The sequence below is a fragment of the Dipodomys spectabilis genome, unplaced genomic scaffold (genome assembly GCF_019054845.1).
Source record: "Dipodomys spectabilis isolate Male_0828 unplaced genomic scaffold, ASM1905484v1 ptg000264l, whole genome shotgun sequence".
Classification (NCBI taxonomy): domain Eukaryota; kingdom Metazoa; phylum Chordata; class Mammalia; order Rodentia; family Heteromyidae; genus Dipodomys; species Dipodomys spectabilis.
In genome coordinates, this window is record NW_024870941.1 from 9,878,987 (window position 1) to 9,897,963 (window position 18,977).

General features: G+C 60.6%; 2 protein-coding genes across 5 annotated transcripts; one reads left to right on the forward strand and one right to left on the reverse strand.

Moving 5' to 3' along the window:
* Positions 1-4,915: 4,915 nt before the first annotated feature.
* Positions 4,916-6,778, reverse strand: LOC122125349 (lymphocyte antigen 6A-2/6E-1-like). 2 transcript variants are annotated; one of them, XM_042699967.1, is made up of 4 exons: positions 6,699-6,778; positions 6,464-6,538; positions 6,019-6,135; positions 4,916-5,631 (listed from the first exon to the last, which is right to left on the reverse strand). In XM_042699967.1, exons 2-4 carry the CDS (start codon positions 6,513-6,515, stop codon positions 5,408-5,410), a joined length of 393 nt encoding a protein of 130 aa, XP_042555901.1. In that variant the 5' UTR covers positions 6,516-6,538; positions 6,699-6,778; the 3' UTR covers positions 4,916-5,407. The 2 variants fall into 2 exon arrangements, with proteins under 2 accessions (XP_042555901.1, XP_042555902.1); XM_042699968.1 differs by lacking the exon at positions 6,699-6,778 and having other exon boundaries at positions 6,464-6,603.
* Positions 6,779-13,468: 6,690 nt separating this feature from the next.
* Positions 13,469-15,287, forward strand: Ly6l (lymphocyte antigen 6 family member L). Of its 3 annotated transcripts, XM_042699966.1 has the most exons (4): positions 13,469-13,583; positions 13,830-13,980; positions 14,394-14,819; positions 15,198-15,287. In XM_042699966.1, exons 1-3 carry the CDS (start codon positions 13,572-13,574, stop codon positions 14,606-14,608), a joined length of 378 nt encoding a protein of 125 aa, XP_042555900.1. In that variant the 5' UTR covers positions 13,469-13,571; the 3' UTR covers positions 14,609-14,819; positions 15,198-15,287. The 3 variants fall into 3 exon arrangements, with proteins under 3 accessions (XP_042555900.1, XP_042555898.1, XP_042555899.1); XM_042699964.1 differs by lacking the exon at positions 13,469-13,583 and having other exon boundaries at positions 13,716-13,980; XM_042699965.1 differs by lacking the exons at positions 13,469-13,583; positions 15,198-15,287 and having other exon boundaries at positions 13,716-13,980; positions 14,394-14,951.
* Positions 15,288-18,977: the final 3,690 nt, after the last annotated feature.

Below are 18,977 nucleotides of genomic sequence, written 5' to 3' on the forward strand. Positions count from 1 at the left end.
CGTTGGGTGAGGGTGGAGGAGCCCATGCTCCAGGGCTGTGGGGGCCCAGGTGGTAGGGAGTGCACGCTATCCTGGGGTGCTCTCAGGAGCCCCCAACCTCTCCTTCCACTGACGGGGTGGGCAGCTCTGCAGGGCGGGGCGGGGTCTGAGTGCTGGGCAGCTCCCTGGCCCCGCCCTCTACTGAGTAGGAGTGGGGGCTCTGCAGAGCAGGGCAGGGCGGGGTCTGGGTGCAGGGTGGGGCGGGGTCTGGGTGCAGGGTGGGGCGGGGTCTGGGTGCTGGGCGGGGTCTGGGTGCAGGGCGGGGTCTGGGTGCAGGGCAGGGCGGGGTCTGGGTGCAGGGTGGGGCGGGGTCTGGGTGCAGGGCGGGGTCTGGGTGTAGGGCGGGGTCTGGGTGCAGGGCGGGGTCTGGGTGCAGGGCAGGGCGGGGTCTGGGTGCAGGGTGGGGCGGGGTCTGGGTGCAGGGCGGGGTCTGGGTGCAGGGTGGGGCGGGGTCTGGGTGCAGGGCGGGGTCTGGGTGCAGGGTGGGGTCTGGGTGCAGGGCAGGGCAGGGTCTGGATGCAGGGCAGGGCGGGGTCTGGGTGGGTACAGGGCTGGGCGGGGTCTGGGTGCAGGGTGGGGCCTGGGTGCAGGGCAGGGCGGGGTCTGGGTGCAAGAGGGCAGGGTGGGGTCTGGTGCAGGGCAGGGCGGGGTCTGGGTGGGTGCAGGGCTGGGCAGGGTCTGGGTGCAGGGTGGGGTCTGGGTGCAGGGCAGGGCGGGGTCTGGTGCAGGGCAGGGCGGGGTCTGGGTGGGTGCAGGGCTGGGCAGGGTCTGGGTGCAGGGCGGGGTCTGGTGCAGGGCAGGGCGGGGTCTGGTGCAGGGCAGGGCCGGGTCTGGGTGCAGGACCTGACCTAGTCTGGGTGCAAGGCGACCCTTTGCGCCCCCTTGTGGCAGAAGCTCTCCTAGCAGGGCGGCGCCCTCGCCTCCGCACCTGAGTCTAACCACGCAGGATGCAGGACGCAGGCACGGCACGGCACCTGGCCCTCTTGGAGGGATGCGCCTCAGAGCGCAGACACGGAGGCTCCTGCCCGCCTGGCTGGCCTTCCTCAGGCAAGACAGCACCCTGGCTCTGCTGACCCTCGGCAAGGGCCCTTCTCCTGGGGCTCTGGAGGTGGTGGGACACCGAGCGACCCAGCCAGAGCAGACCCTGCCCGGTGCCCACGCTGGGCCAGTGCCACACCCACAGCAGTGGCCACACGTTCTCTCTGCGGGGCTGGGGGCCTGCGCCTCTTCCCTGTGCCCCTGTTCAGGTCTTGGGTCTGATTTAGGGCTCACCAAGGGCAGGACCGTGGCCACATCAGGTCAGCTCCAGTCTCCGCGTGACAGGAGGGCAGGAAGAGAAGCACAGTGCCCAGGCCGGCTAGGGGGACTCGGCAGGCCAGTCCCAGGCCTGACGGTGGGTTTGACCGCTCTGTCAGGGCCCAGCTCGGGCCACACAGAGGCCTCCCACCCCCTCACCACATTCCGGTTGAGGCCGGCAGTGCTGAGCCTGCGACAAGGGTTCCGGGCTAAAGGCCCAACCCTAAGGGCTCCACACGTCCTGGCCACCTGCTCCAGGATGCACATAAAGAGGTGAGGGGTGGTGAGGGAGGCCTAGCGTTCTGGCAGACACAGCCTCGTGGGGGGAGGCCAAGTGCGGCAGGTCAGGGGGACACCTCTGGACAGGAAGGGAGACAGGGCAGGGTGGACCCAGGCCAGTCTGTGGGGCCAGGGAGTGGCAAGCCCTGTCCTCCCCTCCTGATCCAGGGGGAGTGGGCTCTTTCCCTGGTGTTGGAGGGACGTGACTTCCAGCCTGAGAGGACTTCCTGCAGACTCCCCTCCGGCGCGGTTCTGTCTTATGACTCCTGGTGCTCCCCCCCCACCTTTGTATCCGCTCAGGGGTGACGGTGATGTGACAAATAGAAAGCTGTACTTCCTGCTGCCTTCCAGCCAGCCCCCCCCCTCAGCCCCCCTCCCCCGCCTGTGATGTCCTGCTCAGGACACGGTGAGCAGGGGACGGAGCTGCGGCTGCGGCCAGGGCTGCCAGAGGAAGGACTGCTCCAGCAGCTTCTCATCATGGCTCCCAAGGGCGTTTAGGAGCATCTGAGTTTCCTGTCCTGGTCCTCGGGGTTGTGACCTAGATCCGCCGCAGCCTGCCCTCAGGCAGGGTGACCTCTTGGGCCTGTATCCTGAAGCCACAGCCTGGATGGAGCTGGGAGAGCAGGAGTCACCAAACTCAGCCTAGAGCTTGGGTCTTTGAGACCAGGCCAGGCCTCTCTGTGGGGGAAGGGCAGAGGGCGGCGTCTGCCAACAGGGGGCGCCTGTGCCAGCAGCTGAGGCCGCTCCTAGTTTAGGCTTCCTGGTTTTAGCCAGTGGCTTGCCCCATGTCTGCTTCTTTCCTCCTGAGACGGAATCGCCAGAGTCTTTGGCAAGGCTGCCTGACCGCTGAGGCTCCCCAGTCGGAGCCTCCCACATCGAGTAGCATGCCGCCCCCCACCCCGCCGTGAATCGAGGGTCTCCTGAACTTTTCTTCCCCGTCTGGTTTCAAATGCCAATCCTTCGGAGCTCAGTCTCCAGAGTAGCTAGGATTGCAAGTATGAGCCACAGGTGCCTGGCAGGCTTTTCAAAAAGTAACAGAAGTTTGACCCATGCAAAGGAGCTATTCAATGTCATTTACAGGTTTTTCCTACTGAAACTGCAAACCCGAGTTGTTGGACTTGGGAAATGAACAAGGAGTTATTGACTCTCAATCACACACACACACACACACACACCACCACCACCACCACCACCAGTGAGCTGGTTGCCAGTGGCTCACACCTGTAATCCTATCTACTCAGGCTGAGATCTGAGGATCAGAGTTGGAAGCTAGCGTGGCAGGAAGGGCCGTGAGACTCTTATTTCCACTTAACCACCAAAATGCTGAAAGCGGAGCCCTGGCTTGATTGGCAGAGCACCTGACTTCAGTGAAAAGCTAAGGGACAGAACTCACTCTCTCCCCAGTGGTGAGGACTCCTGACCAGCTCCATCCTGACCAGATGCCACAGTAACAAACTTACTCATTATAACTCATTCTAACAACAAAGCCACCCCGCCAGCACATGAAGAAGCTGCGGTATCCTCCCCGCAGGCTCTGACAATAGCTCTCACCACACTCTCGCACTGCGATCCTAATGAACCTCAGGCCTGGGCCTGGGGGCTTGGGGTGGGATGGGGGCTTCCCAGGGCTGACCCCACTGGGTGTCCAGCTCTGCCTTTGGGAATCAGAACCTCGGACAAGAGTGCAGCTCTCTGGCGCCCCTAGAGGGTGGACAGTGGTGTTCCCGAGCCCAGGACGCAGGCCCGGGAGTGAAGCACAGTGCCTCCTGGTCTCCAGGGCAGAGCCTGCCCCTCCACCCCATTTGTGGGGACTGCCTGTGGAAGAGGGTAGGCAGTTAGCCCCTCATTCACTTATGGGGTTTCACACCTCACAACACTATACGCCGTTAAACGAGAATCTCAGATAAAGTTATTTTTAACTAACATTTGGGACATACACTAAAGGCTTCAGGATGGTGGCCTCTGGGCACACTGGCCAGCATGGGAAGCCAGCACAGGACCAGGACCCAGGACACAGGATGCACGTGCATCTGAGCCTGGCCCTGGCCCTGCTGGTGACCAGTGCTTAGGTTTCCGCAAGGGCAGCCCCGCTCCCATGGGACCCCCAGGTTGACCCCTCCCATTTTGGCTCCCCCGGCTCATCTCCCCTGCACTGCAGGTGCTCAAGGAAGATTTGGGGGGACCCACTATTTGCCCCAAGCATCAGTCCTGAGGGAGGCCCTGGCTCCTACATCGAGGGGACGCGCTCCCTCCCGGCTGTGGGGACACCCCTGAGCAGAGGGAGGGGTGGGATGGCCGGTGGGGGTGGACCGCAGCCTTATTCTGGGATGGGGCCTCTGCAGCAGCGAAACAAGGCCCCGCGCGGACGCCAGGGCCCGGGCAGGTCACCCCAGGCATACTTGGGAGAGGATGGCCAGAGTACTGGCAAAATGTTGCTGAGTCCTTGGGACTGGGTGACTGGACAGGGTCCAGCCCAGCAAAAGAAAAGCCAGGTCCCAGTGCTGCGTGAGCAGAGGCTTTATCGGCCTCGGAGGGAGGGTGGCCTGGCCCGTGCAGGAGGCCCGCAGGGCCTCGGAATGCTGGGCCCTCTGCGTGGGACAGTGGTGGCATTGGATGGAGCTTTGGACTCCAGCGAAGCCAAGAATGGCCCCCACCTCTGCAGAGGCCGGGCCTCCCAGGAAACTGGCCTAGTGGGGAGCATGCCACCCCTTCTCCACTGAGTACCAGAGCGGCGGCTGGCACGGGAGGGGAAAGAACTCTGCAAGACACAGAGTGTAGTGGAAAGTTGGTTAGACCTCCGGGGGAGGGTATGGCAGAGGTGGCACCCGGGCTCCCCTACTGAGGGCTAGGGGTGCTGAGCCCCCCCCCCCAGCCCTCAGGACAGCACTCACTCCAGGATATGGGAGGCTTAGGGAATTACACTAGAGTCCTACTGCTTGTTTTACCTGCCTAGGTAGGTAGGTTAAAGATCTGTTATTCCAGGAGCTATTTTTGAAATATAATTTTATTGTTATTAGGAAGGTGCTGTAAGCCAGCAGTGAGTGCATTTCTTCCAATTTGGACAACATCAGTTCTTCCTCTTTCCCCCCAGCTCCCCCCCACACCCTCCCACACAGGTCACACAGGCTGTTTTCCACACAGTGTCTGCAGAGCACTATAACCGGATTTATTTATCCTCCCCTTCTGTCCTCCCCCCAAAACCAAACACCACCGCCAACCACAACAATAACAACAACAAAATTCATGCTTCAATAAACAAGATTTCATTTTATATATTTTTATTTTTATTCTTCTTATAAAGGTGCTGTACAGAGGGGTTGCATAAGTTACATAAATTAGGTACATTGAGTGCCGAGCACTCCCGTAATCCCAGCTACTCAGGACACTGAGTCCTGCTGATCTGACAATCACAGTTCAAAGCCAGCCCAGGCAGGAAAGTCCACCAAAAAGCAGGAAATGGAGCTGTGGTTCAAGTAGTAGAGAGCCAACCTTGAGTGACAGCTAGCTCCCAGACCCTGGATTCAAGCCCTAGTACTGGCACAAATAGAAAAATAAACATAACTCATCTTGTGCCATTCCCCGCCTGACGGGCTCTGAAGACATCTCCCTGCAGTGTTCTCTCTCAGAGACCTTGTGACGGCTCCATCTTTGGTCTCCTTTGCTTCACCCCATCCCTCAAGGCTAATTGATACTTAACACTCAGCCTTGGGGCCGCCCATCACTGCAGAATTCCTTGTAAGGCGGGCAACCCACTGGGAAAGAAGAGGGCTGTGAGGGAGAGGAGGAAGGGTCATCACAGCCGGAAGCCGAGGAGCACCACCCCCAGGCCCAGCAGGAGCCCCCCTGCCAGCATCCAGGTGCTGACCTGCACTGGAACCCCCAAGTTGCACAGATCCTCGCTGCAACAAGATGTCTTTGAGTGGATCATTTTGCCTATGAGTGGTATATTCTTGATGGACATGTTCCTCCCCTTCGGACAAGTAGGGAGGCAGAACTTGTTCTTCACTTTCCTAGACCCTGTAAAAGAAAGGGAGGAGGTGTGGCCCCAGGACCCAAGGCAGGCACAGCCTGGCATCCCAGGGCTGAGAGTCTCGGCACCCATGCCCACGGGGAGAGACAGAGCCTGGCCAAGCCGCAGACAGGGCCGCGAGGGCCAAGGAGGCCAGCCAGGGCACAGGACCGCGGGCAGCCTGCTCCAGCTCTTCCCAAGCCCGCCCGCCCCAGCCTGGCGAGGGGGGGGGGCTGTGGGGGACTGGACCCCGATGGCAGGGTGAGGGGCAGGGACCCCAGAAGCCCCTAGACTCCAGAGAACTGGGAAGGAGGGACTTGCCCCGCAGAGTAGCCATTCCTCCAGGTGACCCCAGACGCACCCTGCCCTACCTCCCAGCACAACCCGGGACTCACCCATAGCCGTCCCCACTTCCTGGGTGACACAGACCCCCTTGGGGAAGGGGCAGGTGGACTGCTTGCACGTGCTGTCCTGGGTGGCACCCACACACTGGTAACACTGCAGACTCTGAGCTGGGAGAGGCCGAGGCCGTGAGGCAGGGCCCCCCCAGGCCCTCCCTGCACACGACCCCATTCCCACCAGCCTGGGAGGCCAGAAGGACAGGCCAGAGGCCCTCCTGCCGGTCACCTCCACCCGGGGCCTGGGCAGGGGCCAGGCCATCCAGACACTCTGGCTGGGTCCTGCCCTGTCCACCACCCAGCCCAGGAGAGGGGGTCAGCGCTTGCCTGGGTGACCGAGGGAGGGGCGGTGGGGCTGCTGGCCAGAGGCTTCTGCCTCCTCCCCTGCCCGGCCCTCAGCTGACCCCAGGGGCTCTCTGGCCGGGTTTCCTCCCCAGCTCACCTCTCTCTGCACACAGTAGGGCAGCCAGCAGGATGATCACAAAGGGTGCCATGGCGGGGGAACTGCTCACAGAGGCTGAGGGGTGCACAGACAAAGCTGGGCCTGGGCGTGAGCCGACGTCCCCTCCAGGGCCAGCCCAGGCCCTGCCAGCTCCCCAGAGGAGGAGCGCCTTCCCGAGCCCCCATCCCGTCCCCACCCCACGCAGCAGAGCCCCCGGCCGGCCCGGCTGCCCCACCTGTCCTCAGGTCCTCCGGCTGGCCAGCAGCGGCAAGTGAGGATGGAGCAGAGGAGCAGGAGCTGGGCCTAGAGCGAGCCCTGGCCCCGCCCAGGCCCCACCCACAGCCCCACGGCCCCGCCCAGCCGCTCCCAACACCTCCTCCAGGCAGCTGGCCCCTGGGGCGAGAGGCTAGGGTCCCTTTCTCCTGGGCCCACAGTGTCTGCCGTGGAGACTTCCGCCCCTTTGGGAGAGGCAGGCTGAGCAGCTGGGCACCGCTGGCCCTCAGGGGCAGGTCAGAGGACAGAGAGGGCTGGAGGGCCTGCCCCGGTGCTGGCACCCAGGAACGCTCTGGTGGGTGGCAGGAGGGGACAGGGCACAGGAAGGTACTAGAAATCCACAGCTCCCCATCTGAGATTCCTGGCACCCAGTTTCTTCAAGCAGTTTATTTCAGGACCCTTCTAGGTGCCTGGCTCTGATTGTCCACATCCTACGTCACCAAACATGAGGGTCCTGGGTCAGATCGCCATGGTCACACCTGGGGATCACACCACACGGTGGGACATGCCCACACATGTTCACAAACACCACTGCCTCCGGTGGGACGCCGCCACTCGGCTGCGTCTCGCGCCCCGAGATCCTTCTTTTTCTATTTGTTGGTTTGTTTGGTGTGTGTGCACACTCCGGCATGTGTCACACACATTCCAGTCCTGGGACTTGAACCAAGGGCCTCCTGCTCTTGCTTAGGCGTTTTTGCTCTACCACTGGAGCCACACCACTTTCGGCTTTTTGCTGGCTAATTGGAGATAAGAATGCCAGAGAATTTCCTGTCCTGGCTTTGAACCTTAATCCTCAGATCTCAGCCTCCTGAGTAGCTGGGATTACAGCTACTGAGCATCAGCACCTGCCTCCACATATATTCCTTCTGTATACACTAAAATTCATGCTGAAGAAGGAGCTCTTTTTTGCCTCTGTCTGAGTCTTTGTCCGCAAACTTGTCCGACTGGCTGCATCTCCACGCCCCTCAGCACTGCGGTCAGTTACTACACTTCCAGCAGACTTTGTTTCTTGTTTGGGGGTGTTGTTTTTTTTTGCCGTTCGTGGGGCTTGAACTCTGGGCGTGGGCGCTGTCCCTGTGCTCTTCAGCTCAAGGTGAGCATCAAGCAGACTTTGATGGCGGCAGCTGTCTCCTCGGGGTAACGGTGTTTTCTGATGATTGGTGATCCTGAGCATCTTTCCATGTGCTCATTGCCTCCTGAAATTTTTTAATTTTTTAATTTTTATTGTTATTATAAAGGTGGTGTACAGAGGGTTGCCATTACATCTCAGGTAAAGAACACATTTGTTTTTGAACAGTGTCACCCCTTTGCTGACGCTCCTGAATTTCCTCTTGGTGGCGTCTACTTCACGTTTTGCTGCCCAGGCTGCGTATTTGTCTCACCTGGGAGAAAACCATGGCGAGGCAGGTTGTGCTGAAGTCTGTAGGGACCCTCAAGTCTCCGACACAAGAGGCTCAGCCAAGTCCAGAGTGGAGTGAGAGGAGAGCCCGTCAGCCCCCTGGTTAGCCTGCTAGAGACGAAAGACAAGAATGGGGAAGGCACTCAGGAAGAATCGCCAGCACCTGGCCCACCCCTGGCCTGTCAACAGAAACCACCTGTGATGTTACAGGGGTCACTGCCCGCACCAGAGCCATGGCGGAGGGCCGAGGGCTGAGGGCGGACCCCTAGCTGCTCCCTCGAGGCCTAGGAGCTGGGACATCCTGACAGACACCCACTGAGTCATTGTGCTCCTAAGGTCACAGCACCACGCATCCATCACCGTGATGCTGGGATGCACAAGTCAGCCACGCTGCCCACCGCTTAAGAAAGCGGCTCCCGGTCCAGCGACAGCACTCGACAGTGCTGCTGGTTTATGTCCGCACCAGATGCACTTTTATCTTACTCCAGAGTTGCACTCCTGATATTTATTAAGCAGTAACTGAGCCAGATGCCAGTGGCTCACACCTGTCATCCTAGCTACTCGGGAGGCTGAGATGTGAGGATCGCAGTTCAAAGCCAACATAGACAGGAAAGTCTTGAGACTCTTATCTCCAAGGAACCATTAAAAACTTGGAAGTAGAGCTGTGGTTCACATGGTAGAGTACTAGCCTTAAGCAAAAAAAAATCTCAGGGACAGCACCCTGCCTGAGTTCAAGCCTCAGGACCAGGGAAAAAGGAAAAGAGAAGAGTACAGCAGCCTCAGGCAGGTGCTGAGCTGGCCGCGAGTCACCCAGGCTGAGGCACAGGGCGTCGCTGGGGAGCGAGGTGGGCCTGCGGACGCGGCCCGCGGCGGCTCAGGCTCTGTGTGCTGTGTTTTAAGTTTTAACTGAAGTGGTGTCATTGCTCCAGTGGTAGAGCACTCGCCATGAGCGGAAGAGCTGAACAGTGTCCAGGCCCAGAGTTCAAGCCCCACAAAAGCCCGGACCAAAAAACAGTTAAAAAGTCTTGCGGGGCGCGGGTGGCTCACGCCTGTCATCCTAGCGACTCAGGAGGCTGAGATCTGAGGGTCGAGGTTCAAAGCCAGCCTGGGCAGGAAAGTCTGTGAGACTCCTATCTCCAACAAACCACCAGAAAACCAGAAGTTGTGCTGTGGCTCAAAGAGCGCTCACCTGGAGCTGAAGAGCTGAGGACAGCACCCAGGCCCAGAGTTCAAGCCCTACCACCACCACCAACAACAACAAAAAAAAAAATAGGAAGAGCCTTCTAGAATAAGGATATGAAGGGTTTTTGATGTTTTGTCTTGTCTTTTTTTCCTATTTCTGTCCTTTTTAAACCATGCTGGAGAGCAAACTCAGGAACACTACCACTGAACTACATTCCAAGCTCAGCAAAAATAAAACATACGTATGTGTGTATGTATATATATGGTTGATATTTACACATGATATATATACACATATGTTGGACGGGGCATGGTAGTGCATATCTATAATCCCAGTTACTGCAGGGTCCGTGATAGGAGGATTGTAGAGATAGGAAGACTGGGCCAGATAGGCCAATGTATGAAACCACATCTGAAAACAAACTAAACCAAAAAGGGCTTGGGTGTGACTCAAGAGGTAGAGCATTTGTCTAGCAATCCTGAGGCCCTAAGTTCAAACCCCAGAGCCATCTTAAAAGAGTGTGTGTGTGTGTGTGTGTGTGGTGCCTTACATATATTTTGTTTGTGCTGTGAGCTAAGTGTTATTTAAAAAGACTCACAGTCAGCTACTGAGAGGGCAGGGGTTGGGAGGATATTGCTGGAGATGAGCAGGGCAGAAGTCAGTGAGAGCCCAGCCCAGCCCAAGCTGAGTGGGGTCTGGCCGGGACCCAGCTGGGGAGTGGCCACAGGCAGGAGGGCTGTCAGAGGACAGCCCTGGCAAAACCTGAAGAAAACTAAAGCGGCAGGCCGACAGGGCAGACGCTCACCTCGCAGGAGGGCCCTGAGTTCACAGTCCAGCACCAAAACCGCAAAGAGGTAAAAAGTTAAAATTGAAGCGTCAAATTACAACAAATGAAACTTAATGCATTAACAAAGCAAGAGCTTGCACACCGCCTAGCAAATGCTGGTTGATGCAGGGTAATATCTCAGGCCTCCTCTCTGAGCCCTCCCCCCCTGCCTCCCCCTCTGCCTCCCTCCCTGTCTCCCTCCCTCCCAGCCCCGCTCAGCAGTCTGTGGGCTCAGCGGTCAGTGGCGTTAGGTGGCTGCACGGGAGGCTGCTCTCCTCTAACCGCGAGTTTGCACAGCGCACTTAGGGACCTGGTCTGTCCACTTGGACACACAAACCCACTGAGGCACTGTGATGCACTGCTCAGGGCAGCGCTGGCTGGGCAGAGAGGTCCAGAATGGAGAAGGCTGGGCTGGCTGGGCGCGGCTTCCCGGGGGCTAAGAAGCCCCTCACCTCCTGGCTCCTGCGCCCCAGGCTAAACCTCTCCACATGCAGCTGCAGCCTGAATGCCTCATCCTGGTTGCAAAATACTCCTCGTGACCCCCAGCTCCCAGAGCAGCCTGGCTCTGGAGTGCAACCCTGTCTAAACTCCAGTCCGATTCGGTTAAGGTTGTGTTGTTTCCATCATTACCTTAATCTCACTGGATTTTAAATTCCCACCCGTGGGGCAGGTCGAGGGGCCCCACAGGCTCCTCCACACCCGCTGACTGTCCGTGTCACTCACTGCCCGTGGACCGGCCTGGGGAGGGGCTTGCCTGCTCCCCACCCCTGTAATGTCCAGCACAGCCCAGGCCTGGGGAGGGCCTCAGCTGCCACCCCCAGCCCCCCCGCCACTTTCACCTGGGAGTGCGCCTTTCTATGTGAACTTTACTATGGATGATAACCTTTGCTATTACTGCACGTTCTGAGACTCATCCGAGGAAGAAGGTGGTGGGAAAGCAGGCTGGGAGCCGCGGGCAGGCGGAAGCCATTGCTGGGCGGTGGAGGCATGGGGGGGGGGGGCTCCAGGAGCCTGGACTCCCAGCAGGACCGTCTCAGCAGGAGGCTGAGGGTAAAGCAGGTGACACCAGAGGCTGAGGGCTGAGGGAACTCCTGGCTGAGAACAGCCAGTCTTCCTTCCTCAGTACCAAATGCTGCCTTCTAGGGAAACCACAACAAAATCCTGAAGCCGGAAACCACAGGAACCAAACCAGAACAAGTCTAGGCCCAGGCTTCTGCTCATCACCAAAGTAGCTTAGATATATCTCAGACCTGGATGTAAAATTCACCCGATACCACAGGAGACAGCAGCACAAAGCCTAGAGAAGCCAGGCAGGGTCTCACACACCCGTTACTATCAGGAGGACCAAGGTTCCAGGCCAGCCTGGGCCAGAAGTTCGCAATGCCTCCTCTCAGCCAGCATCGGGGTCTGGTGGAAGATGCTGGTCATCTCAGGATGTTTGGACAGGAGGATCGCAGTCCGGACTGGCTAGGACACGCCGTCCAGACCCCATCTGAACAATGTGGCTGCCTGGTGGAACCTGAGTTCCGACCCCAGGACCTCCCAAAACAAAGCCCTGGTGAGAGGCAGCTCCTGGGTGCATCTGAGGGGAAACTGAGGCACGGCAGATGATGAGGCATGGAAATGTGGAAGGGGAACTCGGAAATGGAGAGCGCGAACGCCAGCCTGAGAAGGAAGAGCCGGGCCGCCCTCTTCTTTATTTGGGCGAGTCGCATCGCGAGGGGCAGCCGGCCCCTCTCCCCGCCTCTCCCCCCTCTCCCCGCCTCTCCCCCCCTCGCCTCTCCCCCCTCCCCGCCTCTCCCCCCTCCCCTCCCCGCTTTTCCCCCCCCTCCCCGCCTCTCCCCCTCCCCTCCCCTCCTCTCCCCCCCTCCCCTCCTCTCCCCCTCTCCCCCCTCCCCGCCTCTCCCCCTCTCCCCCCTCCCCGCCTCTCCCCTCTCCCCGATCTCCCCCCTCTCCCCGCCTCTCCCCCCTCCCCGCCTCTCTCCCCCCCTCTGCCCCCCTTTCCCCCCCTCCCCGCCTCTCCCCTCTCCCCGATCTCCCCCCCCCCTCTCCCCTCTCCCGCCGTCCCTTAGACTCCAGCCCTTCACTGCGCAGTAGCAGGAGCGACGCCCCTAGTCCTGGGGGCGCACCCCACCCCGCATCTGCGAGGAGCCTGGGAAGGCCCCGCCTGCGGCAGGCGAGGCGGGAGGGCTCCGGGAACTCAGCGCTCAGCCCAAGGCACACACGGGACTGTTCCGCCTCAGTCTCTTCGGACTGCGTCCCTCGGCACCGGCGGCTCCCGCCGTCATCCTCGGGCTCGGGAGGCTGAGATCCGGAGGATCGCGGCTCCACGCCGGCCTTGCGGGAGGGCGGGGCGCGCCGGGCCCACGCGGCCACCCCGGCTGCCGGGAGGCTGAGATCCGGAGGATCGCGGCTCCACGCCGGCCTTGCGGGAGGGCGGGGCGCGCCGGGCCCACGCGGCCACCCCGGCTGCCGGGAGGCTGAGATCCGGAGGATCGCGGCTCCACGCCGGCCCGGGCCGGAAGCCCTGGCTCCCACCGGTCATTCATCGGTTAAAGCTGGAAGCGCAGCTGCGGCGGAAGCGGAAGCGGAAGCGCTCGTCGTGAGCAGAGAAACCCGGGCAGTGCCCGGCCCCGGGCCGGCGCCAAAAACGACCGAGAGCGAGCGACCCCCGCCGGCGGGGCGGGGCGGGGCGGCCGCCGGGGAGGCCGGCTAGGGGAGGAGGGGAGGTCCTCCGGGGTCGGCCGGGCGGTACTGGCGCGGGGAGTCCCCGCGTCTCCGCGCCTCCCCTCCCGGGTCGCCCTCGGGAGAGAAGCGGCCTCCAGACCACCGCGTCCCTAGCCCGGTGCCCCGGCGCGCCCCGGTCCTCCGGGCCCCGCCCACCCGCAGACCCCGCCTCCGGCACCGCCCGCCTCGTAGGCCCCGCCCCGAAGACCCCACGTGCCCACCCGCCCCTGTAGGCCCCGCCCACCCAGAGGCCCCGCCCCGGTGCCCGCCCACCCCGCAGGCTCCGCCCCCACCCAGCGTTTCCCCAGTCCGGCCCAATTGGTCTGGTCACATCCTGCAGGCCCCGCCCTGTCCAGGACCGTCCTGAGCGTGTTCTGGGTCCAGGGCAGCCTCTGCTGTCCCGGCGGTGTTCTGGGCTGTCCTGGGGGCATCCTGGAGTCGTGCTGAGTTGTCCTGGGCTGTCTTGGGGCTGTCCTGGGCTGTCCTGTCCTGGGCTGTCTTGGGGCTGTCCTGGCTGTCCTGGGGGCATCCTGGAGTCGTGCTGAGTTATCCTGGGCTGTCTTGGCCTGGCCTGGGCTGTCCTGGGGTATCCTGGGCTGTCCTGGGGTGTTCAGGGCTGTCCTAGGGGCATCCTGCATGTCCTGGGCCCTGAGTCAGGATCTGAAGTTGGACTGGGAGCCATGCCCTGCTGCTTGGACCTATGGCACAGCAGGTACCAGGAGGAGGCCTGCCCAGGCAGCCCTGGGGACCAGCCCTTCCCCGAGCCTCTCCCCGAGGGTGTGGTGAGGGCCGTGGGCGGGGCAAGAGCGGGCAGCCTGGTGGCCGGCCTGGGCCAGCCCACACCATGGAGGGGCTGGTGCTGGTGATCTGGGTGTCCCTGGTGTCCGCAGAGCTGGTGGGCTCTGCAGAGGCACCAGGCAAGGGGTGCACAGGGGCCCCCGGCCCTCTGGTCCCGCAGGTTGTCCACCCGGTGCCCCGCAGCACCTCCCACGCCAGTAACCTGAGCTGCTTCCAGTGCTTCAAAGCCCAAAGCAAGAACCAGTGCCACCCCACCAAGTGCCAGGAGGGCCAGCAGGTCTGCGTCTCCAACGAGGTGACCATCTTCTCCCGTGAGTCCACCGCCTGACCGCCCAGGCTCAGGTCCCTGCTTGGTTCAGAACCCCGAGGGGGGGCAGAGGGGAGGACATGGAGCACTAGGAAGGCAGCTACCCCCACGGGAACAGCACAAGCTGTCCCTGTGCCCAGGTGACCTGTGGGAACACGTGGCGGCTGGTGATTGCTGGACCGGCTGGCTCCCTGGGCCACGCCCGCCCCTGGGCCAGGCCAGCCCAGCACACAGCCTCCTCCCCGAGGCCCCATGTCCCAGGGCCTGGTTGTGGCATGATTGACTTAAGAGATCCATTCGTGAAATTCGGGCTGTCCTCGACTTCCCGTTTCCCTGGGAATGATCCAAGAAAGGCCCTGGTGCCCGTGCCCTCTTGCTGGGGACTGGGGGCCAGCCGCTGTCTCCTGACTTCCGCAGGATCAAGGATCCGAGTTCTCCTAAGCAAGCGCTGCGCTCTGCAGTGCCCCAACTCCAACAGTGTGTTCCAGTGGAACGTGGCCTCCCGCCTGCAGGGCAGGATCAGCAGGCGGTGCTGCTCCTGGCCACTCTGCAACGCGGCGCTGGGACTCGGAGCCCTGCCCGGGGGGCTCCCGCTGCCAGTGGCCCTGAGTGTCGCCGGAACCCTGTGGTAAAGACCCTCAGCCTGTGCCTCTGCCCACTGGCATCTCCTGCCCTCTCCAGCTGCTGTCCACCTCTATTCCTGCCAGGATGCCCTGGGTTCTCTCCAGGGGGCGCTGAGCGGGAGGCCGCCGGGGCCTGGCGAAGCCGGAAGAACGGGAGACACCACAGCTGCGGTCCGACCCTCACCCACTCTTCCCTCCACACTGGCCCCCTCCGCCCAAGGTGCCCGGGCAAGGGAGTGCCCACGGAGGGGGTCCTCGCTGTCCCCCCCACACTGCTCAGAGACTGGGTGGCCCCACAGGCCCGCCCCCTCCTGCTGGGGGAATCACCTCACCGGGCTCCTCTCTCCGAACCGGAGACCCACTGTCCCTGGCGTTTGCCAGGCTCTGGTCTGGGTCCTAGGAGGCCACTGGCCATGGAGGGGGCAGTGCCACAGAGGGGGCTGGATGGGTCCTGAGGACTTCCTCAGGAAGGGGGGCTGGGTGGTCGGGGCGGGGCTCTGGGATGGGAGGAACACAGGAGGGCCCCAAGGGACCGAGCAGCAGCAGCATCTGAGATCCGCTCCTGAGGACCAGCCGCCACTCTGACGTCTCCCACCAGCTTCACATTCTGACCACCTCAGCGCTGCCAATGTTCCTAAGCTGACTGTGAACACTGCGATAAAATATATGACATCATGACACAGAGTTCACCAAAAAGGTAATTTCAAATGTCCCAAACGTTGTGTGCATGTGGCAGTCCTGGGCTTGAACTCTGGGCCTGGGCGCTGTCCCTCAGCTCTTCAGCTCAAGGCTAGCGCTCTACCACTTGAGCCACAGCACCACTTCCAGCTTTCTAGTGGTTTATTGGGGATAAGAATCTCACAGACTTTTCCTGCCTGGGCTGTCTTTGAACCATGATCCTCAGATCTCAGCCTGCTGAGTAGCTAGGATTATAGGTGTGAGCACCGGCACCCAGCTGTCTGAGCTTTTTTGTTCAAGGCTAGTACTCTACCACTTAAGCTACACTTCACTTACGGCTTTTTTTGGGGGGGGGGGCAGTAATTGGAGATAGGACTCTCATGGACTTTCCTGTGCAGGCTGGCTTTGAGCCAGGATCCTCAGATCTCAGCTTCCTGAGTAGCCAGGATTACAGGCCTGAGCACTTTTAATTTACCTGCAGTACAGTTAGGATTAAGGTCACCAGATTCAAAACTGCCCACCTTCTTGAGTCATAAAACAAGTCATAGTCAGGTATATTAAATCTCCTAAAACTTTCGTCCAAAAACTTTGTAGATTTTCTTTAATTAGAATTTCATGAATATAATTTGTTAGGTTTATACCTAAGTTCTTTTTTTAGGAGGTGCTGTTGTAAGTGTTAAGATTTTTAAATTTCAGGTTCTACTTGCATGCTTCTGGTCTATGTGTGAATGCTGATGGTACTGACATTAGTCTTACAACTTTGTTCCTCTGCTTTTTAGCTCTAAGATGTGTGAACTAGTTCACTTTCACATTTACTACTAGGAAGCTCAACCTCACACCTGCATCAAGAATGCTCAGTGTCACTTTTTCCTAACCCAATATGCACGCGGGGCCGCTCCCCCTCCCCTTTCTTCCCCACTTCCTTGGTAGGTATTTGAATGTATAATTCATTTTTCTTGCCACCTAACGTTTTTGTGGGGGAGTTTGAGGTATTAGGGTTTGCACTGAGGCAGGGCCTCACAATTTGTGGGACGCCAGTCCCGCTTTTTTGTTGCTGTTTGTTTTTCTGGTTATTTTCAAGGTAGAGTCTTGTGAACTTTTCTGCCGGGGGTGGCCTCAAGCCGTGATCCTTCGCTCTCAGGCCTCCGCCTGGTGGGGTCGTTCTGTGTCTACGGCAGGCATTGGCGAGGCTCCATTCTCTCTCCGTTCCCGTAGCCTCTGCACCGGCTCTGCTCCGCTTCCTGATTCCAAGATTTAACCTGAGTGTCTTTTTGCAGACTCCTTATAAAAACACAATTACCAAACTCGGGAGAAATCCCACAGCTGTCAGCCGGTTCCCATGTTGGGGACACAGGAAGACCTCTGCGGCCTCTGGGGGGAGGTGATGGCCGGGCACCCTCATCCAGTTCAAACGCCTGAAGACAGACGCCGACACCTGAGTGAGATGGGTCAGGGTGCCCACCCCGTCTGCAGAAAATCAGGGCCACAAGCCAGGCAACGATGGCTCACACCTGTAGTCCCAGCTACTCAGGAGGCTGAGATCCAAGGATCGCACCTGCAATCCTAGATCTCAGGAGGCTGAGATCTGAGGATCAGAAACCAGCCTGAGCAGGAAAGTTCCTGAGACTCTTTTTGTTTTTGTTTTTTGCTGTATATGTGGTACTGAGGAATCGAACCCAGGGCTTCATTCATGCATGCTAGACAAGCACTCTACCACTAAACCACATTCCCAGTCCTCCTGAGACTCTTATCTCCAACTAACCACCAGAAAACCGGAAGTAGAGCTGTGGCTCAAAGCACTAGAGTGCTAGCCTTGAGCAGCACAGTGGCCAGGCCCTGAGTTCAAACCCTGTGACCAACAAAAAGAAAAAGATTTAAAAAAAAAAAAAAAAAAAGGAAAGAAATCAAGACCCTGGCACCTCCACCCTAGACCTTTCCCCCAAAACAACCAGTTCATCCGCTGAAGAGGAGAAGGGGCTCTCTGAGCGCCCTTGGAGTGGGAGGGTAGTAAGAACCGGCACAAGCCTTCACTGTCAACTGAAGCGGTGGCTTGATGAGCAAACGCACAGATTTAAAACAAACACACGGGTCTGGAAACGAATAAGCCATTCGTTAGATATGTTACCAAGAGAAAAGTAAAAATATAATAAAACCCAAGGGAAATCAACCGTAAGGCAGAACAACGCCCTTCCCCTCCAGAAAGAGTGTGATTTGATGGAATCAGAAAGCAGAATACCCCCGGGGCCCTGCGTGGTGCAGACTGAGCAGGGACAGAGGCTGCTTGGGGCCGGGGCCATGGGCCGGGGGTGGGGTCAGCGCGGGGCCAGTGCTCCAGGACGGGGGTTCACAGTGTGGCCGTCCCACGCCCCCCAGACACACCTACGAGAGCAGCTCGGGAAGAGAGCCGGGCCGCGTGGGTTTGAACCACCGAGTGGGCTGCAGACTTAACACAGACCGAAGCTCAGGCTCCTTGTCATCCAGCTGAGCCCACAGGGGCGCTCTGCGCCGGCCGCCTCCCCCTTCTCCACGGCCACACTGCTGATCCACACGATATTCAAGGCGTATTTTGATCCGCTTTGATACTTGAGTTGATCTCCCTGTTCACTGTAGAGATATTTAAAAGAAGTTGACTTTTTGAGAAATGATAACCTCTGAGCCTTTGAGGGTCGTGGGCCAGGCTCCGGGTGCCCGGGGCCTGGGGCCTGGCCGAGGCGTCCACTCGCTGGAGCGTGACTGCTGGGACGCGCCGTCTGTCACCTGTGTCCTTCCCTTCAGGGCACAGAGACTGCTTCACATCCTGGGCCCCGAGTCACGAGCCCGACCAGCGCCTGGACGGCCTGTGCGCTCAGCCAGAGCCTTCTGCCCTGGGCTTGCTCTGAGGAGGGAGGGGAGCCCTCCACGGGCACTGGGGCCCAGCCCCGTCCAGTCCCATGTGGAGAGGGACCCTGGCCCTAGGAGGCCAGCCTCCCCAGCCCTGGCTCCACCACTCCCCGCCTCCCCGGGTCTCCCAGCCCTCCTCCGCCGGGCTCCTCTCCTGGCCCCGCCCCTGTCCAGGCTGGGTCGCCTTCCTCCCGAGCCTGGCAGGTCTGAGCAGCAGCCGAGTCTCGTCCACAGCCCAGGGCTGCGGGCGGAGCCTGCTGTGCCCGCTTCCTCTGGAGCTGAGGAGGCCAGTGCGAGGAGAGCTGCGGTCCGCCCTCTCTGGGCCAGCCTGGCGGGGCCCCCGGGAGCCTGACAGAGGTCCCAGTTGGCTGTCAGGACACCCGTTGCCTGCATGAGCCGTTGGGAAGCAGGGACCCAGGGCCGGGCTGGCGCAGGACAGCACCCGGGCCCTCATGGGAAGCCCTGCGACACTTGTGGCAACGTGCCCACGGGGCTCGCCCGGTCCGGGGGGGGGGACCCGGCCCGCCTGGCAGCACCGGTGTCTGTCACGTCGCCTCCAGTGGCCTCCCGTTCTCCCTCACTGACCCTTGACCCTTGCAGGCCCAGCTCTAGGCGTGTGTGCAGCCAGCAGCCAGCAGGAAAGACAACGTGTGGGGGTTGGGGCGGTGGGTCTGGAAGCGGCTGCAGACGCGGCGGGGGTGGAGGAGGGATGCCGAGGGTCCAGAGAGGAAAAGGGGTTCCCCTCGGTGGTGTCCTGCTAAGCGTGCCCAGCGGGCTCCTCAACCCAAACCGCCCAGCCGCTCCGGGCGGGACGCACGGC